Source organism: Notamacropus eugenii, chromosome 3, assembly GCF_028372415.1.
Source record: "Notamacropus eugenii isolate mMacEug1 chromosome 3, mMacEug1.pri_v2, whole genome shotgun sequence".
Classification (NCBI taxonomy): Eukaryota; Metazoa; Chordata; class Mammalia; order Diprotodontia; family Macropodidae; genus Notamacropus; species Notamacropus eugenii.
The window spans coordinates 484,678,643-484,701,530 of NC_092874.1; the positions used below are offsets into that span (position 1 = coordinate 484,678,643).

At 49.0% G+C, this 22,888-nt stretch overlaps 1 protein-coding gene across 7 annotated transcripts in view; it reads left to right on the forward strand.

The window, feature by feature from the left end:
- The window catches only part of ELMO1 (engulfment and cell motility 1), a 385,710-nt gene that overhangs the window by 161,787 nt on the left and 201,035 nt on the right, over positions 1 to 22,888 (forward strand). For all 7 annotated transcript variants that reach the window (XM_072599131.1, XM_072599132.1, XM_072599133.1 and 4 more), the window contains exons 14-15: positions 9,798 to 9,902; positions 21,417 to 21,525. In XM_072599131.1, coding sequence (XP_072455232.1) covers positions 9,798 to 9,902; positions 21,417 to 21,525 — 214 coding nt within the window. The remainder of the gene's footprint in view (positions 1 to 9,797; positions 9,903 to 21,416; positions 21,526 to 22,888) is intronic.

The window sequence follows — 22,888 nt, forward strand, 5'->3', positions numbered from 1 at the left end:
ATTTTAAGGCACCCCTTCAGAATCTTGGGGACCTGTCAGATTTCTGCTTAGTCAAGTCTGGATCTTTCCTTCATAGCCAGCCACATGGAGGGCTATGGAGTTCATTCCACAACCCACCCTCATCTCTGGGAGGCAGCCCTCTCCCTCAGCTTGGGTCCTGGTCTAGTCTCTGGGGTAGGGTGGGAGGCAGCTTGCTCCCTCAGCCCTGAGATCTAGCCAGGCCAATGAGGCCTATGTGCCTAGCTAGGAGTGATAGCCCAAGGAGTCTGCCTGGGCTAGATGGGGAGAGCTGCTGCCTGTCTGTCCCAGACAGCTGACGGCTCCAGATGGTCTGTGATGTCTGAAGCCAGGGCTGCCATGCTAAGCATTTTCGTCAGAGCCCAGGGCAATCTGACCCTCTCTCCTTTCATGCTCTGCAGCTGTTTCGGAAGCATTTGGATGTATTTTCAGGGGAATCTTAGAGGGCCCTTGTGCTGGGTCTGGAGATAGATTTCCCAAAAAAATAGGCAAGAATAAAAGGCGGTCTGGGCTTGGAGTCAGAGATCAATCCATCAATCAGCAGGCTGTCTTTAAGCACCTAATATGTGCCAGATACCACACCCGATGGCTCTTGGGCACCAAAGAGAAGAGAAAACAGGCCTTGCTCCCAAGGGGTTGCATTGTGGGGAAGGGAGATGGGGGGGAGGGTGAGCAATTGCCTTACCAGCTGAGTGGAAAGGGAGCCTCCTTCACCATGGGGGAGGGCATGTCCATGCAGGGAGCACTCCTTGGGGAGGAACACACAGGTCCTCCATGTGCTTAATATTCCTGAAGCTTTTGATGAGTCTGAAACCTTGCCTTGTTTACATGTACACAGAATTCCTTTCCCTGTCCCCTGTCCCCTGTCCAGTGAGCTTTTCCTCATAACAATAAGAAATATTCAAGGAAAAATTAGCAAAACAACTGACCTGCAAAGTAAATCCAGGAGAGAATCTAAGAATTATTGGTCTACCAGTAAACCATGATGAAAACAGGAGCCTGAACAGTATCTTCCCAGAAATCATCAAGGAACATTGCCCTGAAGTCCTAGACCCAGAGGGCAAAATATTCATTGGAAGAATCTGCTACCACTTCCCTAAAGAGATCCCAAATTGAAAACACCAAGCAATATTGTTGCGAAATTCCAGAATTATCAGGTCAAGGAGAAAATACTGCCAGCAGCCAGAAATTATCTAAATATCAAGGGATTCTAGTCAAGATCACACAGGACCTTGCATATTCTACATGAAAAGATCAGAGGATTGGAATAAGATATTGCATAAGGCAAAGGAGCTTGCACTACAAGCAAGGATCAATTACCAAGCTAAATTGAGCCTAATCTTTCAGGGAAGGAGAGAGACATTCAATGAAATAAGGGATTTCCAGACCTTCCTTATGAAAAGGCCAGATCTCATTAGAAAATTTCATTTTCAAATACAAGACTCAAGAGAGGCATAAAAAGGTAAGCAGGAAAAGAAAAAGAAAACTTGTTATGTAATATGGGCAAGCTATTTACATCTCTATATGGACGTTACCTTCCTCTAAGTGAGTACCTGAAAAGGCCAGCCTAAAAATGCCAAGGTCTCCCATTGCATCCTGGGCCATCTCTAGTCATCCTGATGCATTGATGAATATCTGGTCACTGGGCTCAGGTGGCTCAGGAGAAGAAAGTGAGGCTGGTGACCTGCACAACCCTCCCTCACTCCAAACAAAGTCAAGTGCAAGTCATGTCATCACTTCTCTGATGCCGTGGTCTTCTTTGAAAACCAAGGATGAACACAGACAGAAGAAATATTCAGCAAAGACATACTGACTGTGTCTTGCAGCACATGCAAGCCTCTGCCCCCATAGCCCCCTGCTTCTCCAGTGAAGGGAGGGAGATGCTGTTGTCTTCTCCAAGGCCAGTCTTGGTCACTGTCCTTATGGGGGGGTTGGGGGGGAGAGGAGCAGTACCGTCTCCTAAGCATGGTCAATAGGCTCCCATCGCTGGGAGTCAATATTGATTTATCCTTAAGGAAACGGTCATCAGAGTAGAGAAGGAGCTGGAAGGCCCCTTAGGGCCCTCTCATTTTACAAATGACTAAACTGAGGCCCCAGGAGACGATGTGCCTAGCTCTGCGTTGCACAGTCAGGGAATGGAAGCGCTGGCTCTCTCCTATCACTCTATCCACAACTCCGTACTGGCCTTGCTGGCACCCCAGAGGATTCCCAGAGCCAGGCTCGGGGAAGGTCAGGGGGGACTACTGGCTGTGTTTGCACAGCCACAAAATGGATCGTCCAAGTCACTTGAAGACGATGATGAGAACCCTTCATTGTGGCTTCATTCCCTGCCTCCCTTTAGAGAGCGGGGTGTAGATGTGCTCCCTGCATGCTCAGCTGCGCCTCTGGAGGGAAGGTCTGTTGGGAGGGTTGCGCGGACAAAGCTCTCCTGCTGGCCTTTGGCAGTGGCCTGTCTCGGCTTCCTCTGACCCCCATTAGTGAAGTCTTGATCTCTGAGTCTAGAAGGGCCTGAAGGCAGTCATTTAGAAAGTAATCTCTCCAGCCTGGAGGAAGCGGGAGCCCGAGGGCACCAAGTGCGGAGGGAGCAGGGATCTGACTGTTCCTTCGTTTCTGGTCAGTCTGGGCAGCGACACTTTTTGCATTCCCTCAGGAAAGGGCATCGCGGAGGGGCGGGGTGGAGATGTCAAAAGAAGGGTTGACTCTGGAGAGCTCCTGATTCCATTCAACAATTCAGCACCCAGAATGCATGCCAACTATGTGCCAGGCAGTGGATCGAGTGCTGGGTCTGGAGTTGGGAAGACCTGAGTTCAAATTCAGCCTCAGTCATTTCCCATGTGATCCCGGGCAAGTCACTTCACTGCTTCCTGCCTCGGTTTCCCCAGGTGTAATATGTTCATCACGATAGCACCTTCCTCACAGTTGTTAGGAAGATAGCATGAGATCATATCTGTGAAGCAGTTGGTGCCTGGCACACAGCATGTGTTTAATAAGTGCTTTTTTACTCCCCCCCTTCACCCCCTCCCCCGCACTGTTCTGGGCGATGGGGATAAAAAGACAGCACAACAGCTGCTACCCTCAGAGAACTTATTTGGTGAAAATAGTGGAAGCTCAGAAGAGGAAATGCAAAGTAAAACACTGTCATTTGGGGAAGATAATAGAGTGCCAATGTCAGAGGGAGTCAGGGAAGGCTCTCTGTAGGGGGTGGTTCTTGAGCTGAGCCCTGGAGGAAGCCAAGAATTCCAGGAAGTAAACTTGAGAAGGGAAGTCATTCCTGCCATGAGGCACAGCCTGAGCAAAGGTGCAGAAGCAGGCTATAAGGGAAAAACCACTCTAAATCGAGCCCTTTTTTGGAGAAAAATTTCTCATCTTGTAAACCAAACCCCCAATCCCCATCTTCTCCCTAGAGCCTCACCCTAAAATGCTGGAAGAGATCTTTGAAGACACTAAATCCAACCTTCCTACTCAGGCAGAGTGGTTAAGTGACTTTCCCCAATCTCTGGTAAATTAAGAGTTGGTAATTGGGTCTTTCTGACTCTGAGTACAGAGCCCTATCCATTATACCACACTGCCTCTAATGGTAGAGGAGAAGTCAGCAAAGTGCATCTGGGGACTAGAATCATAGAGTTAGAGCTGGATCTTGGGGACCTTCAACAGTTTTAACAGTTGTAACCTGGGAACTGTGAATGGTTTTTTTTAATTTCCTAACTATTTCAATCTAATTGTAATCAATTAATTGTAATTGTATCACCCTGTGCATTTTACTTTATGCTTTTAAAACCGTGTCTCTGAGGATGACTCTGTGCCTTCATTACACTTCCAGACTGAGGGCTCTAGACTCAAGAAGGGCACCACCCCTTGCTCATGGGCCCTGATACCAGCACCTCAGATGGTCTTCAGAGTGTGCTCATTGAAAGAATGGGTCTGGCAAGGTGAGCGCAGCAGTTTTCTGCAGGGTGGGAGCCCTCTGGGCATCCAGGGATGACCAGCTGCCACTGGGCACCATCTTATTCTTTTCTGTCATTCAGTGCCCCACTCTGCCAGGCCCCAAGTGCACCTTTAAGGGATGTCATCCATAAACGGAGGGGCCTCTATTCTAAAGAAGCCCCTTCCTCAACCCTGCCTCACATTCATGGCACCCAAGGACTTCGTCTCATGTGTGAGGGTCTGGGGCTGACAGATGGCTTTTACATCATGCCAGGGTAAAATGGTTTTGTTACAGATGTTCTTCATTCTTTGCTGGCTAGAGGTGCTGTGTCTCAGTCCTGTCATTGACCTGCAGTTCAGCTGAGAGGGAGCTAGGCCTCCTGAGAGCTGGTGGTCAGCTGCAACCTCAATAAATAGGTCATTCGTTGTTATTTTTTACTGCCACCCACTATGACCTGTAATTGAGAGACAAGGAGAAGGGGCTGGAGTAGAAACTGGACAGTGTTTTGTCTTTGGATGGAGGCCAAGCAAAGATCCTCAAGATCCCAAGGCCGGCATCTCACCCCAGCCTTTTTTTCAGCATCCTATGCTTTTGAAGGACCACACTCCTTGCCTTGAGGTGCCTGAGGGGAGTAGCTGGTCATGTGAGGCCAGAGTTTTCCAAAAATAAATGTCATTTTTTCAATAATTCCAGTATCATAGGGTGCCCATACCTAATGGGTATATGTATTTTCCTAGTTCAGGAATTGGTGCTGCTTCCTCTGTATCATCCTGTGGCTGGGGAAGAAGCTTCCCTGAAACAAGACTTGGTAACATGACCTTTTGTCAACAGAAGCTGCCATCTTGTCCTCCTAGTGGAGCTGAGGGGCTGTCTGGGAAGGGGATGGGTGACTCCTTCATGTCTCAGTGCCAAAGGCATTGAAAGCCTCCCAAGAAGATGAGCCTGACAAGATTGAGGAGGGAGGGACTTTTGTACAATAGGCTGGAGAATGGAGGGAACTCTGAAGCTTTGTGTCCCCCCTTAAACCTGCTGCTTATGCCCCGAGTGTGTTCAAGGAAGATTCGTTTGTAATGAATTGAAACGTCCTTGTTCTTAATCCTTATCTGCCAAGAACAGAGGGTTCAGTGAATTTACCCCGAAAAATGTTATTCCGAAATGAATCTCTGAAAGGCTTCTTTAATATTTTTCAGCCTTTTGCATTGTTCAAAATAACTTTTTCTTCTCTTTTATGAAGGAGCTAGGTCCAGGAAAAGATCCAGTAATCAGCATGAAATCATTAGCATATCTAAATGCTCATTTGCATTTTTTTTTTTTTGGCGGAGACTGTCCTTGATGGGAGCAATATGGAGTTCCATAATGCATGAGGCTAAGAGTTCTTGACGCTGCTGTCACATCTTATCAAAGCCAGCTGAGCGGGCCATCTCCAGAAGTGGTGAACAGGAACCTGGCTCTCTCCTGGAGGCTCCCTTTTCCCTGTCCTATGGAGTTCTTAGGGAGCCTCGTAACGAGGGAAGGGCAGGCCCCCAACCCTCCAGAGGCGAAGACCCTACCTTGTGACAGGTGATCTGCTCTACAGAAGTCGATGGAAAGGGAAAAGGGATAGAGTTCAGTTTTCTTCAAACCAAGGGAAGGCTAATACTAGTGTGTGCCCACTGGGTAGGGGAGGGACAGATTAAGTGTTTATATAGCACCTACTATGTGCTGGGCACTCCTCTAAGCACTTTGTAAAGTCAGTGCTGTTATCCCATTTTATAGCTGAGGAATTGTTGTATGATCATGGAATCACAGAATTAGATGCGGGAGGGACCCGGGCGGCCATCCAGTGCAGCCCATCTATGACAGGGTTCTCTGGTACAGCTTAACTGACCATATTTCCTGAGGGGGGCATTTATTAAGCATGTACTGTTTGCCAGGCAAGTGCTAAGGACCAGGATAAGATGTAAACAATTGAGATAGGGATGTGACATGGTGGACCAGTGACAAGGCCACATTTGTGATGATTGGATCCCAAGGCCCATCCAGAGGTGGAGGCTGGAAAGTGGCATAGGAGGCATAGGATTAGGATAGGAAATGAGCTCCATGACCATACAACAATGTAGACCTAACAAGACACACAAAGTGGATGACAAGTGCATCTGCTCAGACTGTGATAGGCAGCTATGTGGTCAGTCCCTGGAATCAGACCCTTAGGTCACCCACATTGGGCAGACTTTCCAGATACACTTGAGCTGAAAAGAGAACTGAAAAGGACAGAGAGGGCTGGTTAGCATTGAGGAGAATGTAGGGCCACCAGGGAGAGCTACCTGCTCCCTGAAGCAAAGTCCCGTCTTCTTAATAATGACTTTTCCAGTGTATGCCTGGCCACAAATGAAGAAGCTTCACATCTCTGCAGACTCATCTTTGCAGGTAACCCCAGAGGTCATGAAAAGACACGCCTGGGACAAGAAGAGGGATAAAAGACATCAAAATGGACATATATGATAAGAAAGATGGGCTGTTCATGTAATGGAGGGGGGTGGGCAGCTGACTTCAGCATTTCACTGCTTTTCTTGGAAGACTTAGTAAAGGAAGGCCTGCCCACTGGGAAGACTGGTGGACAAAGACAACACAAGATGGCAGCCTTTGGTGGGGAGGCCATCACAAAACTATTTTTGTATCACCCTTTCTGGAGCATGGACAGGGTCAAGCAAAACCACAGCTGAGCTCTGGGGGGCTTGTGGCATAAAAGGCCTAAGGTGTGGAGCTGGCAGAATGAGGACACGGAACAGTCCAGCAAGGGAACTCACAATGAGATGCCAGGCTCTGGCCAAGATTTTCTGGTGACTTTCTTTCTTTCCTTAATGGGTTGGCACTGCTCTCCTGAAAGTAAAACACGCGTCCTTGGAAAAGAGAAACAGCCGTCCTCTATAGCTGGGGGGCAAGAGCTGTCTAACATGATTCACTGAGGAACACCTCTGCACCAAGTTACAAATGATGCTTCAAAGGCCGAAACAAGGCATGCGGACATCATGGTGGGAGAAAGGAAAATTCCAAGCAATTCATCAAAGCTCTTGCAGTTTCGATTTCAAGGCAGGTAGAACAACAACCAAAAAAATTAGAAAGGAAAATAAATCTGCTCCTCTAGCATCTCATAAATAACCAAAGACAGAGAACAAGGCAACTCCTTGGCCTTGGCCAGATCTTCCTGGCTACCCTTGTGCCCCGTAGCCCTGAAGTGCCTGGACATGCGTCAAGTCATCACAATTTATGACCTAAAGACGGTCTCATTGTAGATATTTTGACAGTGTTACAAAGGAGAGGGCCAAGATGCTAGAGATGATGCTGTCTGTCACCCCCAGGGCAATAGAGAACCCCCCTCTTTTCTGTGTCCTCAGAATGAATGCTCCCTATGCAAATTCTATTGAGTCTTCATCACTTGGAAAATTTCTATCTGACTTCTGTGTAGGCAGAACCTAACAGAGAGAAAGAAAACACAAATTAGGGCAACCTGGTGGTGCAGTGGATAACGAGTTCAAATCCAGCCTCAGACACGGGCTGCGCAACCCTGGCTAAGTCACTGCCTCAGTTTCCTCATCTGTAAAATCAGGATAATAACAGCACTTCCCGCGCAGGGTTATTGTGAAGATCAGGTGAGATAGTAATTCTAAAGGGATGGATGGGTACAGTGCCTGGCACATAGTAGGTGCTGTAGAAATGCTATTAACTGTAATTGGACCATTGTAATCACTAAAGTTCTGGAAAGGAACAACGTTCTTGTAGTTCCTCTTTTTCTTGCCTGGAGCAAGCACAGAGGTTGAGTCTGCCCTAGAAAACCGTGCATCTATCTACATTTTATGTCTCTCTAAAAGATGCAGTTCCATCCGTGGAAGCATCGGGGCTAGTAGATAATTAACTAGGAGCTTCTTCAAAGAGACTATGTGAAATTAAATTATTCAGTTTTCTGACTGGAAGGGAATTAAAATAGGATGTATGTATTGGGTTTTTTTCTGCTTTAGCCTCTGTAAAGTCCTACTCTGCTGTTTCGTGGTGGCTTGGAGCTTGTCCTAGCCTCTTTTCCTCTTGTTCCTTTCTCTCAAAATCTTAGCACCCACACCCTGGCCAGGCCTGTCTTTATGCCTTCACTGACCCTTAGGGATGGAGAATTTCTGAAGCAACAAATCTCTTCTCCCCCATTAGGACTTTGATCATCATTTAACCCTTTCAAGATGCTCAAATCTATTTGTCTTTTTTTTTTTTTTTTGCATTGTCCTGGCTTCTGATTTTTTTTCTTTCAAAAATTCTATTCAGTTGTGGTTCTTTGAACAGGAATACTTGGAAAAATCATCCATTTACTTTTGGATTTATCTTTTTTCCTTCTGCTTTCTTTCCTTTCTCATATTAACTGCACAGTCCTCTATAATTCTAAATGGGGTTCCTTGGCACAGAATAAGTCTCCTGCTAGCACTATTTTTTCTTTGATGTAGGAGCACTGGAGTTTGGTAATCACATTTCTGGGAGAAGTGAATTTGAAGTTTCTTTCAGGTCTTTCAGTTTGCCTGCAGGTTCCCAGAGTTTGAGCTGCTTTTCTTCTATGATTTCTTAGAATGTGTGTACAAGCTCTTTGTTTAATTATACTTTCTTGGAGAACACAATGATTTTAAAGTTGTCTGCCCTCATCCTGTTTCCTAGTTTAGAACTTTTCAAGAGTAAATGCAGTTATGTTTTCTTCTCCCTTTCAGTCTTCTGATTTTGCTTTCATAGATCTTGTTATAGCTTTGCATTTTTTAGTTCCTTTCCCACCATGCTGGGTTTTTTTTTTTCAGTGTCTACTACTTTGGTAAGGTTTTCCAGTTTCTATTCTGAATTTTTTATTATCCACCCAAAATTTCCTTAAAAGGGCTACTTTGACAGTTTGTCTCTTTCTTATTTTATTTTAGCAAGCTTTCCATTTACTCTTGGTCCTTAAGGCTGAGATAGTCTCTTTTTTAATGTTCTGCATGTTATTTAGGAAGACTCGTGTGGGAGAGCCAGTGTGGTAGAAGTCTAGAGCACTGAACTTGGAGTCACGGTGGGCATTCGAGTCTTGCCTCAAACAGCTGGGGATCCCTGGGCTCAGTTTCCTCATCTCAAAAAGGAGTTGAACTTGATGGCCTCGAAGGCCCCTTCTAACTTCTTATCGCCGCTCCTACGTTCTCTTCTCCTAATCTGGAAATTGATCCCAGAGTTGTCTTAACCCATCATCTTTTATCCTCGTAATTGCGTTGTCTTATGTCTTCTCTCTCTCCACGGGGACTGTTTCTTCACAGTTCTGTTTGGCTCTGCTGGTGCTGGATGCATCCTTCTGTGCAGCCCAGGAAGTGCTGGACAATGGCCAGCTGCTGCGGGGAGGTCTCAGTTCTCAGCATGTTCTGGGGGATCTCAGAAGCCTAATGGACTGCAGCTTCTGGGCCCTTCATATTATGCCTCTCCTTGAGGGCAGGGACTCTGCCACTTTTCCTCTCCTCTGTATCCCTGGGATATAGTACTTCGTGTACGCTAGGTACTTAAATTGCTTATTTGATGACTTTTCATGGATTTTTTGGTAGTTCACCCAGTTGTCTAACCTGTGGAGTGGAGACTGAGTTTCTCTGAACATAAGTACTTAAGCCCCCCAAGAATTTCTGAGGATGGTCCATTTTAGACTTTCTCCTGCCTCCTGAAGGAGCCTCACCTCCCAGGGCTCGCTGCCGCACTCAAGGGGAGATGTCAGCGGGTCTCATGAATAGAGCCATTTCACCTGCGTCCCGGGCAGCCCTTTGGAGGACAAACCAGCAGGAAAGAGCACCATGTTGCTGGGCAAGGCTGCTGACCTATCCCCCTCCTTGTCTTTCCACAGAACCATGTGAACCCAGCCATGGACTTCACCCAGACCCCCCCAGGAATGTTGGCCCTGGACAACATGCTGTACTTTGCCAAACACCACCAAGATGCGTACATACGGGTAAGTGCCCTGACCCTTTCCCCATCTTTGAGGCTCCTATGGTGTTTAATTCATTGTTCTGTGACTGAGCATATTTGAGAAACTACGCTCAGAATTCAGAGGTTCTGGTCAGAAATATTTTTGCTACTTGTCGGTTATTCCTCAGAATAAAGAACGTACTTAAAATGTACTAATGCTGGATAGAGTTTCTTAGATCAAATAATAGTTATTGAATTTATTATTAAAGCTATGTTAGGAGGTTCTGGGGGTACAAAGACTGAAAATAAAATCATCCCTGCTTTGAACATGCTGCCAAGAGTTCTTTTTCACCTGGTCTCCATGAGAAAGCACCTCGTGACTGGTTCTTGAGAGTTGGTATATGTAGAGACCAGAAACTTTCCATTTCTCCTAACTGATGTTGGGAACCATGTCCAAGCTTTTCCTAACGGGTCTTCCCACCCGCAAGCAAGTGGGTGTTTGCATCATGGTCTCCAGTCGGGGCAAACCCCTCTCTCTAGTGATCCCTGGGATGCCCCAAACTTCTTAATCCATGGCCGTCACATCAACATGTGGATCTTGGAGCAGGCACTCTCTGTCAGATCCTTCCTTCTGAACCCCTCCTTCTCTGGGGTCTCTGGCTCTTGCAAGCAGCCAGATCATAGAGCTTCCCAGGGGGCTGATGGGTGGGAAAAGCTAAGCCGGCTTCTGTGAGAGAGATGTGACTGTATGTTGAACTCTGAAGGCAACTCTGAAAGAGGAGGACTCAGCTCCCCCTGAGCTAGGGCTGAGGGAAGAGTGCAGCAGGGATCCTCCATTCCAAGGAACACCCCGAAAACTCAGTATGTTTTGCTGTGGCACATGGAGATCTCTGACACTGGCTCGTCTGACAATGTGGCAGTTGAAGGGGTTCAGCGGAGGGACCCCAAACTCAGCTTTTGTTGGCTTCGTCACAGAGAGTTATCACCGCCAGGTCCTCCAATGACCTTGGAGACTGGACCAACACATACAACTTCTCTGGGGACTCCCCCAAAACACAAGGAAACATGGAGAATTAGAGGGTAAGAGCCCCGGGTGTCGATAGTCCCAGCTCTCCACTGCGGCGGTTACCCCTGGCCCTGTTAGTTGAATCTTCCTTCCCTTTGCAGACAGTGTGGCAGCATCTAATGCAGCTGTCTGCTGGATTGTTCTCGCCATCTTCAGAGAGCGCTGGTGTGGGAGAGATAAGACACTGCCCCCGTTAGTACTGCATTCCCAACCATCTTCCAGTCAATTTGCCGAAGCAAACAGTACTCCTGTGAACATTTGTTATAAACAAAGTTTTAGAGATTGACTTAACAACTCTAAAATTCTTACTGGGCACCATAATTTAGGAGATATTTTAACTAGTGTTCATCTCTTGGCCCGAATGTAGAGAGACGTCATAACTGAATTAGCCCACCCTTCAGTGGTGGGCTATATGGGGGGCTATGGTGGGCCATAAAACATGGCATGTATGTGTGTGTGTGAGTGTGTGTGTGTGTGTGTGTGTGTGTGTGTGTGTGAATCATGCCTTTCTTCCTATTAAGGTACGTTGCAGAATGCAGCTGCCAAAACTCAGCTTGTCTCTCCTTCTCTGTCTTTGGGGAGAAGCCATGGTTCAGGCTGACCCCACTAAGAGAAGAGGAAGTGGGTCTTCCTGGTTGAAGGGTCATCCAGGAGGAGGAAGAGGAGGAGGAAGAAGATGGGACTTGGCACATTCCCACTGAAGGAAGGAGCCAGAGAGCCTTCTTATTTATTATTACAAGGGCTGGTCACTAGTGAGGAGATGGGTGGGCAAGGTTTGTTTGCCCCTCCCATGGAGCATCCCATCTTCTTTGCTGGAATAACCCAAGGCCTCTTGCTGCCTCTTTGGTCCTTCTCCAGAGAGGAAGTTCGAGGTAGTAGTTAGATCACTGGTCCTGGAGTCTGGAAAACTGCTTCCTGGCTGTGCGGCCAAGCTAGCCCACTTGGCCTCTCTGGACCCATCTCACCTCGCTCATAAATGGAGGTTGCAATAGCACCTGCCCTGAGAGTTGGTTGTGAGGATCAGGGTAGGATGCTAATCAATAAATAAACATTTATTCAGCACCTACTGTGTGCAGGCACTGTGCTAAGTGCTAGGGATACAAAAATAGACCAGACAGTGTCTGCCCTCAGGGACTCACAGTCTAAGGGGTGGGGATGGAGGTGGGAGTGGGGGTGGGGAAAGCTTCCTGCAGAAGGTAGGATCTGTCAGGGGCTTTGAGGCAGCCAGGAGGCTGAGGGCAGGAGGACTTTGAGGGCTGAATCATTGGAGTCAGCGATCCCTACCCCACCGTCCCAGTGAGGAAACTGCATCAGGGAGCCATGGAAGCCACTGGCTCTGAAGTCCAAGGGCCTTGGGTTCCAGTTCTCCCTTTGCCACTACAAGCTGCCTTCATCTCTGAGCCTGCATTCCTACTTTGTAAGAGGAAGGGTCCTTCTCTCAGGTCCTTCGGCTGCAGAGCCAGGACCCCTGCTGACTGGGGGATAAAAGCAGCACTTGCCTTGCAGCGTTGCTATGGAGATCAAATGAGATACTATTTGTAAAGTGCCTGGCACATAGTAGGGGCTATGCAAATGTAAGCCATTATTATAGTAGGACTATATGAATTATTATGTAATGCTAAGCTAACATGATTGTAGGATCATATAGAGCTGAGAGCAACCTCGGAGACCATCTGACATTGAAGTCCAACTCCTTTTACATATTAGGAAACTGAGGCACAGGGAGGTGGAGGAATTTGTTCTGAGCTAGGGAAGATGTGAACTCAGGTTTTCCCAACTCTCCTTTCACTCTCACCACAAAACCTTTGGTCATATCTTCCTAGTAGTGTGGACTGGGGATCAGGGGATCTGAGTTCAAATCCGCCGTCATATGCTTCCTGATTGTCAACAGACAAGTCACTCAGAGTCCTGGAACCTCAGTTTCCTTGTCTGTGAAACAGAAACCGTAAGCCTTGTTAGACAGACACTATAGGTCTGGTGTAAGGAGAGCACTTGGGGCATTATAAAAACTATAGAATTTTCCCTTTTTTGTGTCTCCCTACTTGGACTGTGTGACAGATGAGTGCAGCAGTGGGTAGAGTACTGAGTTTGCAGTCAGGAGAACCTGAGTTCAAATTCGACCTCAGACACTTCCTAGCTGTGTGATCCTGGGCAGGTCACTTCACCCTGTTTGCCTCGGTTTCCTCATCTGTAAAATGAACTGAAGAAGGAAATGGCAAATCAGGCCAGTGTCTTTGCTAAGAAAACCCCAAACAGGGTCATGAAGAGTGACACATGACTGAGATGACTGAACATGGACAATAGGAAGATGAATTGTAAGTTCCTGGAGGACAGGGCTCTGTGTGAGCCCCCATACCTTCCACAGCCCCTATGATATATGTGGCACCAGAGCTGGTAGAGAGGAAACTCCCAGAGGGCAGGGCTGGATCACCTCCCTCCAGGCCCCCTTAGGGAGGACACCTGTGTTTTCCTGGGTCTCTTTAGAGTCATCCTTCGGCAGTGCCTGAGGCACAGAGAGCTTGCCCAGCCCCAGGGCACTCAGCCAGTGGGTCAGAAGCCCTTGGCGTCCAGGTCCACTCTAGCTCCGAGCTGCCCCTCACTGCAGGGCAGTAGCTCTTAATAATGTGGCATCAGCCAGAATCTGTGAATTGATTGAGGACAGTTTTGTTTTGTTTTCCTGAAGGGCACCAGGCTTCCAAGCTCATGAGAAGCTGTCATGCATGGGGCGTTGATTCCAGTGGAAAGCAGGGGCACTCATAGACTCTTCATTTTTCACTCTGACCCTGGGCAGAGCAGAAAGGAGAGCCTGGCATCCCTTCCTGCCCCACTCTCCTGACAGGCAGGGACTCAGAAAGGGAAATGGGAGTAGACCTTGCCATAAATTAGCAGAATGGCTAATCTCAGACCTCTAATGAAGCCTTGAGCGCTCTGCAACTCCAGGAAGGCTTTCACTGTGTCCAGGGTTGTCCACTCAGCCCATGATGTAGCCATAACATGGGAAATCGATGCCCAGAGAGCTGCTGGGGGAGGGGGGGAGGGGAGACTGAAGCTTTACACTAATTTACCGAACTTTGCACACGCCAAAGGGGAAACTGGCAGTGTCCCAAGCTCCATAATTACAGGACAGTTCATAGCGTGTAATTAAAGTTAATGATGAAGTAAATGACGAGAATAAAGCTTTGTGGCAGATCATTTTTGTTCTCCTGGCTCCGACACGTTCTCTCCTCCCCCTGTCCCCGAAATCCAGCCGGAGGCGGCTGCCAGGCTCACCCTCATCATTGATTCATTTCATTTATTTATTTATTTATTTTCCTATTGGCCCATCCGTTTATCTGTCTGTTCATTTGTTTATTCGTTGATAGGTTTTTATCTATAGATTAATTTACCTAGCCATCTATTTATCTGTTCACTTATAGGTTTTTTATCTATAATTTACCTAGTCATCTCTTTATTCATTTATTTGTCCATTTAATTTGTTCATGTCTTTTCTCTTTATTTATTGGGATTATCTGTTGCCTGTGATCCGGGGGATCTGAAGGCTAGTTCAGTTTTCAGAGCCTGCAGGGCTGGCCTGGATGAGGGTTTGTTTGTCTGCCCCAGAGAATCGAGAATGCCTTCCCCCATCCTGTGTGGGTGTCTGCCAGGACTCTCCTTGGCGAGGCCCAGAGACCCAGGCACCAGCCTGGGGGTCATCCTCACAGGGAGTCTTAGCCAAGCTGAGCTGGATGGCGACTGAGATCATTGCGGGGAGGGGGGCAAAGGTCCCACTTTTTGACCTGTCCCGGCCTAACTGACCACATCGGCACATACCCCAGGCCTCAGGAGAAAAAGACTATGACTGGAACCATTTCCTCTGCTCTAGTCTGGAGTCAGGACGTCCTGCACCCCTACACCGCCCTCAGGCACTTCCTGGCTGAGTGACCCTGCATTCTCAACATCTTAGTCAGTGTAGACACTTACTCCATGTTCCTCAGATTCACTGATGTGAGTCTTCTCAGAACTAAAAACCCGGGAGGTGATGATCTGTCCACAAGATATTCAAGGAGTGTGTGTGAGCGCTGGAGGGATGGCTCCGGGTACTGCACCTCCTCACGCTGGCCAAAACTGGGTGACTTCTGGGAAGCAAAACCCCAAAACAGCAACTTTTTGGAGAGGACTTGGAGAAAACCATAGACCCCAGGAGGACTCGAATTCAAACCCTCCTTCTGACCCCGGTAAATCCCCCAGCCTCTGCTGTCCCCTCACTCTCTCCAGGGTAGCTCGGGTCCTGATGGGCCTCAGACGAGGAAGTGTCCAAGCTGGAAGTCCCTCGCCCCATAAAGCCCCACTTACAGGAAAGGATTTCATACATAGACGAGGTGAAGGGACCAGGGATCCTTAGACTGGGGAAGAGAAAAGGGGCTGGGGGTGGGCTGCCTTGTCTATCTTCAAACATTTATGTGGAAGATGAGTCAGACCCATTCTGACTGGCTCCAGAGGACTGCACTGCAGTGACTGGGCAGAAATTTAAAGGACTTAGCTAATAATGAGTTCAATTTAATCAGCATTTATGAAGCATCTACTGTATGCCAGGAAGTACACAAAGTACACAGTTTCACAGGAAGACAGCCCAGCCTCCTCGGGGAGCTTACTTTCTACTTAATGCGGTCAGGGAGTCAATCTCGGTGGCACCGAAGAGGATAGAGGGTGGGACTTGGGTCCAGGGAGATTCAAGTTCAAATCTTGTCTCAGAGGTTTACTAGCTGTGTGACTTTCTAAAGTCCCTTTGCCTTTGTCAGCCTCAATTTCTTCATCGGTAAAATGACCGGAATAGTAGTAGCTGCCTCCCAAAGTTACTGTGAGATTCCAGTAAGATAATGAGCCTCCCCTGCTGGTTATTCCTGTGGAGACTCAGGTTTCTAGTGAAGTTTGTAACTCACACGGGTAGCTGTGCTGTCCCATGCTCACGATACAGGTGTGTGCAGAGGAAACAGAGGCAGGCACCGGTTCCGTGACTTGCCCAGGGTCACGCAGCCAAGAGGTGTCTGAGGCAGAATTTGAACCCAGAGCTTCCTGACTCCAAGTCCAAACCTCATTCAGAACCTTGAGGCTGTTTTGAGAGCTAGGTTCTGAGAAGGACTTCAGGGAAGTCTGCAGCTTCCTGCCATCAAGTGCCACCCACAGGAATCCCCACTTACTACAAGGCAATGGAGAGCTGGAATTGAAGGCAGAAGTCTTTGGTTCAAATCCTGGCCCTGCCACTCCACACCTGTGAGATGTGGACAGATCTCTAAGGCAGCTATGCTTTGGTTTCCTCATCTGTCAAATGAGAGACAGACCAGACAGCATCTAGGGTCCTTTTCATCTCTAGATCTGGTCTCTGATGAGCCCTGAGAAGTGGGCAGCCCTGGATGACCTCCCCTTGTAGCCCTCCAGTGCCTGGGAGCTCACTGCCTCCTAAGAAAACAATCTCTTCTTTTGAGAATCACATAACATAAAAAGTGCTCTGAAAAACCTGAAAGCACAAAATAAATGTTCTAAGAATTGTTCTAACACAGCTATAATTGTTATGTTTCTTTGGACAGGGTCAACATTCACCTCCCTGAAACCTCCCCAAATCTCAGCCACCATCCAGCAGATTCACCTCACCTGTTGCTCCTTGTTCTGGCATCTCTGGGGCCAAGCCTGGTCCGGTGAAAGAACCAGGACCTGAGAGTTTGGACCTCAGTGCAAATCCCAACTCTGATGCCTACTGCTTGGGTGACTTTGGTGAAATCACTTAACTTGGCAGGGCCTCAAAAGGAAGGAGCCAGACTTGGTGGCTTCTCACATCTCCTTCAACTCTAAATTGAGGCTCTTGTGATCCTAGGAGTCTGATTTTATCTTCCCTCCAGCTGCCTTTCTGACATTTGAATCCAGCTCAACATGCTTCCTTGAGACATCCAGAATGGCGCTAGTCTGTGGGGGGTGGGGAGAGAGCTGAGACCCCCGAGGGAAGGGAAGAACTCCGACCCCACTCCACCCCCCGGGAGTCTTCTCTGCTGTGGCCGTATTTTTTGGTGTCTTAATATGGAATGTATTCCTTGTGAACTTTTCCCCCTTTCAATAGAGGCTGATTTCATCAGTGAGCTGTGTTGTATCTGGGGCCATTTTCCCCTAGGATAGAAGGTGCCTTATTTTATGATGGAAGTCTGAGGATTCAACCATAGGAGTGCACTTTCCAGTGACTTATTTTTCTGTATAATTAGGTGCTTGTTTCCATTCATGGAGGACTGATAATCTTACTTATTTGGGCTGACAGAGGATCCCCCCATATATAATACTGCAGGCCTTGAAAGATGGACTATGGCCAAATGCCCCTTTCAACTTGGGGATGAGCTGAGCTGGCCCTCGGGCATCTGTCACATGGCTCATCACCACGTGAGTGGCCAAACCTTTGCCACTACCTGTCCTTAGTGCCATAGCCATTGAGACCCCAGATCCCATTAATTCCATAATGAGGATCATGGTGGTGCTTAACAAGGCACCGATGCTTCATGGCCTTTAAGGGGATTTCAGAACTCCCCAGGGGGTTGGTGATACTTTCCCGGTGAGAAATACCAGCCTCTCTTTCCCCCACTGGGGTAATGCCAGGGAAAGCCCTTTGTTCCATCATTGTTTCTTACTGAATTTCTCCAAAGGTGGCTCTTTATCCAGTCATGTGACATTGCGCAAATCTGAATCTTGGACTGTGGCCTGGCATCCAGGGCCAGTGAGATGGTGGACAGGCCCAGGTCGGCCCAGTTGGACCTCAGACATTAGAGAAAGAGTCCTCATGCCCAATGACCAAGGGATCATCCATGTTTTCTCTGTGATTCTTATGGAATTGAACCAGCACCAGGAGCCAAAAGGAATGTGTCTGAGGAAGAGTCCAGCTCCAGGCCTGAGCTGTTCTCCTAAATCCATTCATTACATGGAAGATGAGAAGTTTGCACCAGGCATCCTCTGCGTTCCCTTACACGTGAAATCTCTGACGTCTTTGCCATTTTAGTCCTCTCTTTTAATCTGGCTGGCCTCCTGGGGTGCCCCCACTTTCACTTTCATTCACACTCATTCATTACTTCCTCAGAAGCATCTTTGGGTTAGTAAGGTCCACCATGATGACTGCCCCTTTGTACCTGCTGTCCATGGGAGTTCCCCCAGCAAAGTTGCTTCCAGTATAGAGAAACCCTCCCCAGGAGTCCTCATGCCCCTCTCTGTGTGCCTGGTCTGGGGCTTGGCCCTGGGCCACCTTGCTATCTGTCAGTCAAAGCCTTTCTTCAGAATGTTCTGTCCCTGCCTGCCCCCCAGGCATCTCTGCCTCTTGTGAGAACTCAGTGAGCATCCCAGCCAAGCTGCTGGAGCTCCTTCTGTTCACCCTTCTTCGCTCCTAGAGGGAGAGTGGTGTTTAGTGAAAGCCAGAAAAAATAGTCTTGACCTCTGGACAAAACTTTGGGCAGAGGGAGAGGGGGTAGTATGGATCAGTGACGGCCAAACCCTGGTGCTTTTTGCAGGCATGATCTCTGTCTCTCTGTGTCTGTCTGTTTCTGTCTCTTTCTCTTCATCTCCCTCTTTCCTTCTCCATCTCTCCATCTCCTTGTCCCCATCTCTCTCTTTACCTCTCTCAATATCTCTTTTTCTCTTCATCTCTGTCTTTCCTTCTCCATCTCTTCATGGCCTTATCCCCCCTCTCCATTTCTCTCTATTTCTCTCTTTTAATCTCCCCATCTTCTTCTTTCCTTCATCTCTCCATCCTCTTGTCCCCATCTCTCTCTCAATCTCTCTGTGTCTCTCCTCTGTATCTCAATTTCACTATATTGTTTCATTTCTCATCAGTTCCTTTACTCTACTCACACATTCACTACTTTATTACATCTTTGGGTGGACTCAGCCTCTGGCTCTGCCCTCTGGGGCCAAGCAGAAGAGGTCAGATTGCCTTCCCTATGCCAGCCCTTGAAAAAAGTGAGGATGATTTTTCCTTCTTCTGGTGAAGCATCCCTAGACATACCAATAACAAGTATAAACTGAGCGTGAATCAACAGTGGCACGTTACTCAAGTAAAGCCATGAGGATGCTCATCATTCAGGCAATGGGAAGACCCTGGTTAAATGCCTGTTTAGGGCTCTACTGATAACACTGAGGTAGGATTGGGAGACAAGCACCATCAACCTGAAAGGAGTGACCTATGCTTATTAAACACCCACTGTGTGCAAGGTGCTGTGTGAGGCCCTGGGAGACAGGCCAAAAGCAGCCGGAAAATAGTGGGTGACTTCCGTGTTCATGCATGCTTTCCTTCCTCCTTTTCCAGACTCTGCAGAGGGCACTCCCTGGCCCCCACAGTGAGTGCCTTCTCCTCCAGTGTCCTTCCGTTTGATGTGTGCCTTATGTCCTAGTTATCTCCCCTGCCAGACTGTGAGCTCCTCCAGACCGTTCTGACTCTGACCCTAATTCCAAGCACAGTGCCCAGCATACAGCAAGTGTTCAATAAATGCTTGTTGATAGATTGAAGAGATCCATTTGGAGAGGAACAGGTTTTGAACTTTGCTCAATTATTTTATGTTCATTTATGGGGAGGTGTTATTTTTAGAGATCAAGCTAAGTTGAATTTGAGGTAAATCGATACTAGCTTTGGATGCCCTTGGAGTGAGTTGTTGGTGTTCTGTTATTTTCAGTTGTGTCTGACTCTCCATGGCCCCACTTGGGGTTTTCTTGGCAAAGATACCTGAGTGGTTTGCCATTTCCTTCTCCAGCTCATTTTGCAGATGGGGAAATGGCCGCTAGTAGGGTGAAGTGATTTGCCCAGGGTCACTCAGCTGGTAAGAGTCTGAAGCTGGATTTGAACTCGGGGAGATGTCTTCCTAACTCCAAGGCCAGTGCTCTGCGCGCTGTCGCACCCCCTGGCTACTCCTGACACGAGCGAAAGCAGCATTCTGAGTCCCCCGCAGGCTTACACTAGATGCTGGGCTGAATCCCAGCGATGCTGGGGCTTGTTCTCGCTTCAGAACCTGAACGAGAACGAGACATTTCAAAGAGGACGCTGCCCACGGGCGTCCTTTTGTCCCCGCGGGTGTCGTTCATTCTCCAATACCAAAGTGCATTGTAGACATTTTAGCGTCTGGAATTAAGGAGGAAGAGACAACGTTCTTGCCAGCAGAGAAGCTAGCTCCCTTTGTGACTGGCCAGAGACTGAGGACTCGCAGCCTCAACCCCTAGGTGACCTGTCCCCCGAGGCCCTGGCTGGCCCACAGTCTGCCCACGTGCCTTGGACGAGGGCTAGCAGGAGGACCCCGCTGGGCGCTTTCTTTCCCTCCTGGAGGTAAACTGCGCAAGATGGATGGGCTGCAGAGGGACTCTTGGAAGCTGATTTCCATACTGATTACTTAAATTAGCATTTTGTTTCTTGCTTGCTAATAAACCATGTTCCCGAAATGTGTCTCCAACCCTGAGTGGCTGAGGCGAGTCTACCTGCAGCGAATGTAGAGCATTCGCCATCCGCCATGAAATGTTGATGCTCTCGTGAGTTGTTAACGCAAAGTTAATGCGAAATTCAACCGAGGATCCTCGCGTGGAGCCCACGGGGGGCCGCGAGAGGAGCCTCGCTGCTTCCCCTACTGGGCGACCGCAACTTTGTGGTGTGAGGCTCCTGGGGGTGGGGGTGGGGGTGGGGGTCCCTAGGGAAAGCAATGCGTGGACATTCACTGAGTCCTTCGAGTCGGGTCCTTCCAGTCGGAAAGTAGAGCTAGCCAGTGACAGGACCTGGCAAAGGGTGAGGGAGATGGGAGTGAAGGGAAGTGGGTACTGAAGGCCCCCCCCTCCCACGGGCATTGCAGGAGAGTACTGTGGGCATCTCATGGATAGAACCTTCCTCTTCTGGGAAGAGCCAAGGAAGAACCCCCGGCGTGAACCTCGTTCTCCTCCCCAGCCTCTCCTTTCCCTTCTCTCCTTCCTCCCCATTCTCTTCTGACCGCCACCTTCTTCTCCACCCATCTCGATTTCGAAGCTCTTCCCTCTTATGTTGTTTCTTCTTTGGTGATCCTGCCGGGATCTCTGAAGCTTATCCCTGTCTGGTTCACTTTCCATTTGGACCCATGGAGCGGCCCTGGGCGCAGCTAGGGGACACCAAAGCCGTGTATTCATTCCTTTTTCGACACTCAGATTGTTTAGGGTCATTTGGGGGAACGAGGGATTTTGTGTCGATACGGAGCCCCCTTTTCCTCCAGAGCACAATCTCCCCAACCCGTCCATTTTCAGACAGCTGGCCAGGGCGCCAGGTAAGATGGTGCCCGAGGATGGAAAAATCCCCCATCACGAAAGATTGCCTAGAAACCTGCCAATAGGCTCTGCCTGGGAGGCCTCGTGCTCCCAGAGCTTTGTGGGGTTGACGGCCCCTGAGGCCAAGCCTCCCGGGTCCCCCTCCTCAGGGGGCAGTACAGCGCCACCACCAGGCCTCCTCAGCCTCCAGCCCCCTCGCTGACCCCTCTGTTTCCCCCACAGATTGTCCTAGAGAACAGCAGCCGAGAAGACAAGCATGAGTGTCCCTTTGGCCGCAGCAGCATCGAGCTGACCAAGATGCTCTGCGAGATCCTGAAAGTGGGCGAGCTACGTAAGTGCACTTGGGAGGCCGCGTCGAGTTGGGACTGGGGAGGGGGCGGGGCAGGGGCGGTGGCTTTAGCCCTCAGCCCTTCCCTGCTAATCACCCCGGGTTTCTTGAGGGGAACCATCCTGGCTCTGGGCTCCTGTCTTCCTAGAGGAGACAGAAGAAGTATCCTGAGATGGTCCAGGACCAAGGACAGTCAAGGTTCAGCGAACTCAGGTCCTGGGGGGTTGGGTGGAAGCGGGGCTCTGAGCTCACCAGGCAAGCTCAGATAAGGCCGGGAATGGGGGGGGGGGGGGGGGGGGCGGGCGCCTTGGGGCAGCGCAGGCTTCTCTGCCGTGGTGGTTCTGCGGAGTTGTTTCTCTTAAGCCTGCTTTCTTGGGAGTATTGTGGTGGGCCTCCCCCGGAGGAAGGTCCTCTACACACTCACGCCGATTCTCCCAAAACCCACCATGTGACACTACCTTGACTTGGGGCTTGGACGTGGGCCGCCATCCCTATGAGTCCCCGCTTTCCATTAAGCCGTCAGAATGTTAGAGGACAGTATGGTCCTGTGGAATCTAGAATCACTCTAGAATCCGAGGCTTAGACTAAGGATAATGTAAAGATGAATAGGAACAAAAAGAAAATCCCTCCCGGAGCGGGAATGGCCTTCAGTTCCAGCCTGGAGATTTTGTATTTTGCCATAGAATCAGTAGGGAGCCAGTGACAGCTGCTGAGGCAGGCAGTCCTGTGGCTGTTCTGGATTTTGGGAGTATCTATGGGCCCGATGAGAGTAGGACGGTTTGAGAGGGGGAGGGACTAGAAACTGAGAGCCCAATCAGGAGTCACCAGCCACGTTTGTCACCTTAGACCAGTTTGACTTTTCCAGTCTCAGTTTCCTCACCTGAGGGCTGCCGGGGAGCAGTTCCATAACTGTCTGGTACGCGTTCACTCTAGTCAATCCACAGGCATTATTACGTGTCTACTATGCGCTAGCCACTTTTGGATTACCAAAGGAGACCCAGGGATATGGCTCCCCTGGTGACCTCCGGCCTGCCTCTGCAGCTTTGTTTTCCTCCCTTTCCTCCTTTCTGCCCGTCTGTCTATATGCCAGTCTGTAGTTGACTGTCCTGGAGACCCTCCACCTACCCTCTTAGAACGCTCGACCTGCTTCGTCCTCCAGTGGTCATATTGACTCCTCTCACATGAAGTGGTCAAGCAGAATGGCTTGGCTGGTCGCGCCCAAACATGGTTTGCAAACGCAGAACACTGTGGCTGAGTCTCTCTAGACTTGAGGGCTCTTCAGAGGTTCCGAAATTAGCACCTCCCTTCCTCTGAGAAAGGTGTGGGGGGCAAGATGAAAAGCCGCGGGTGAAGTCGTGTGGCCTTT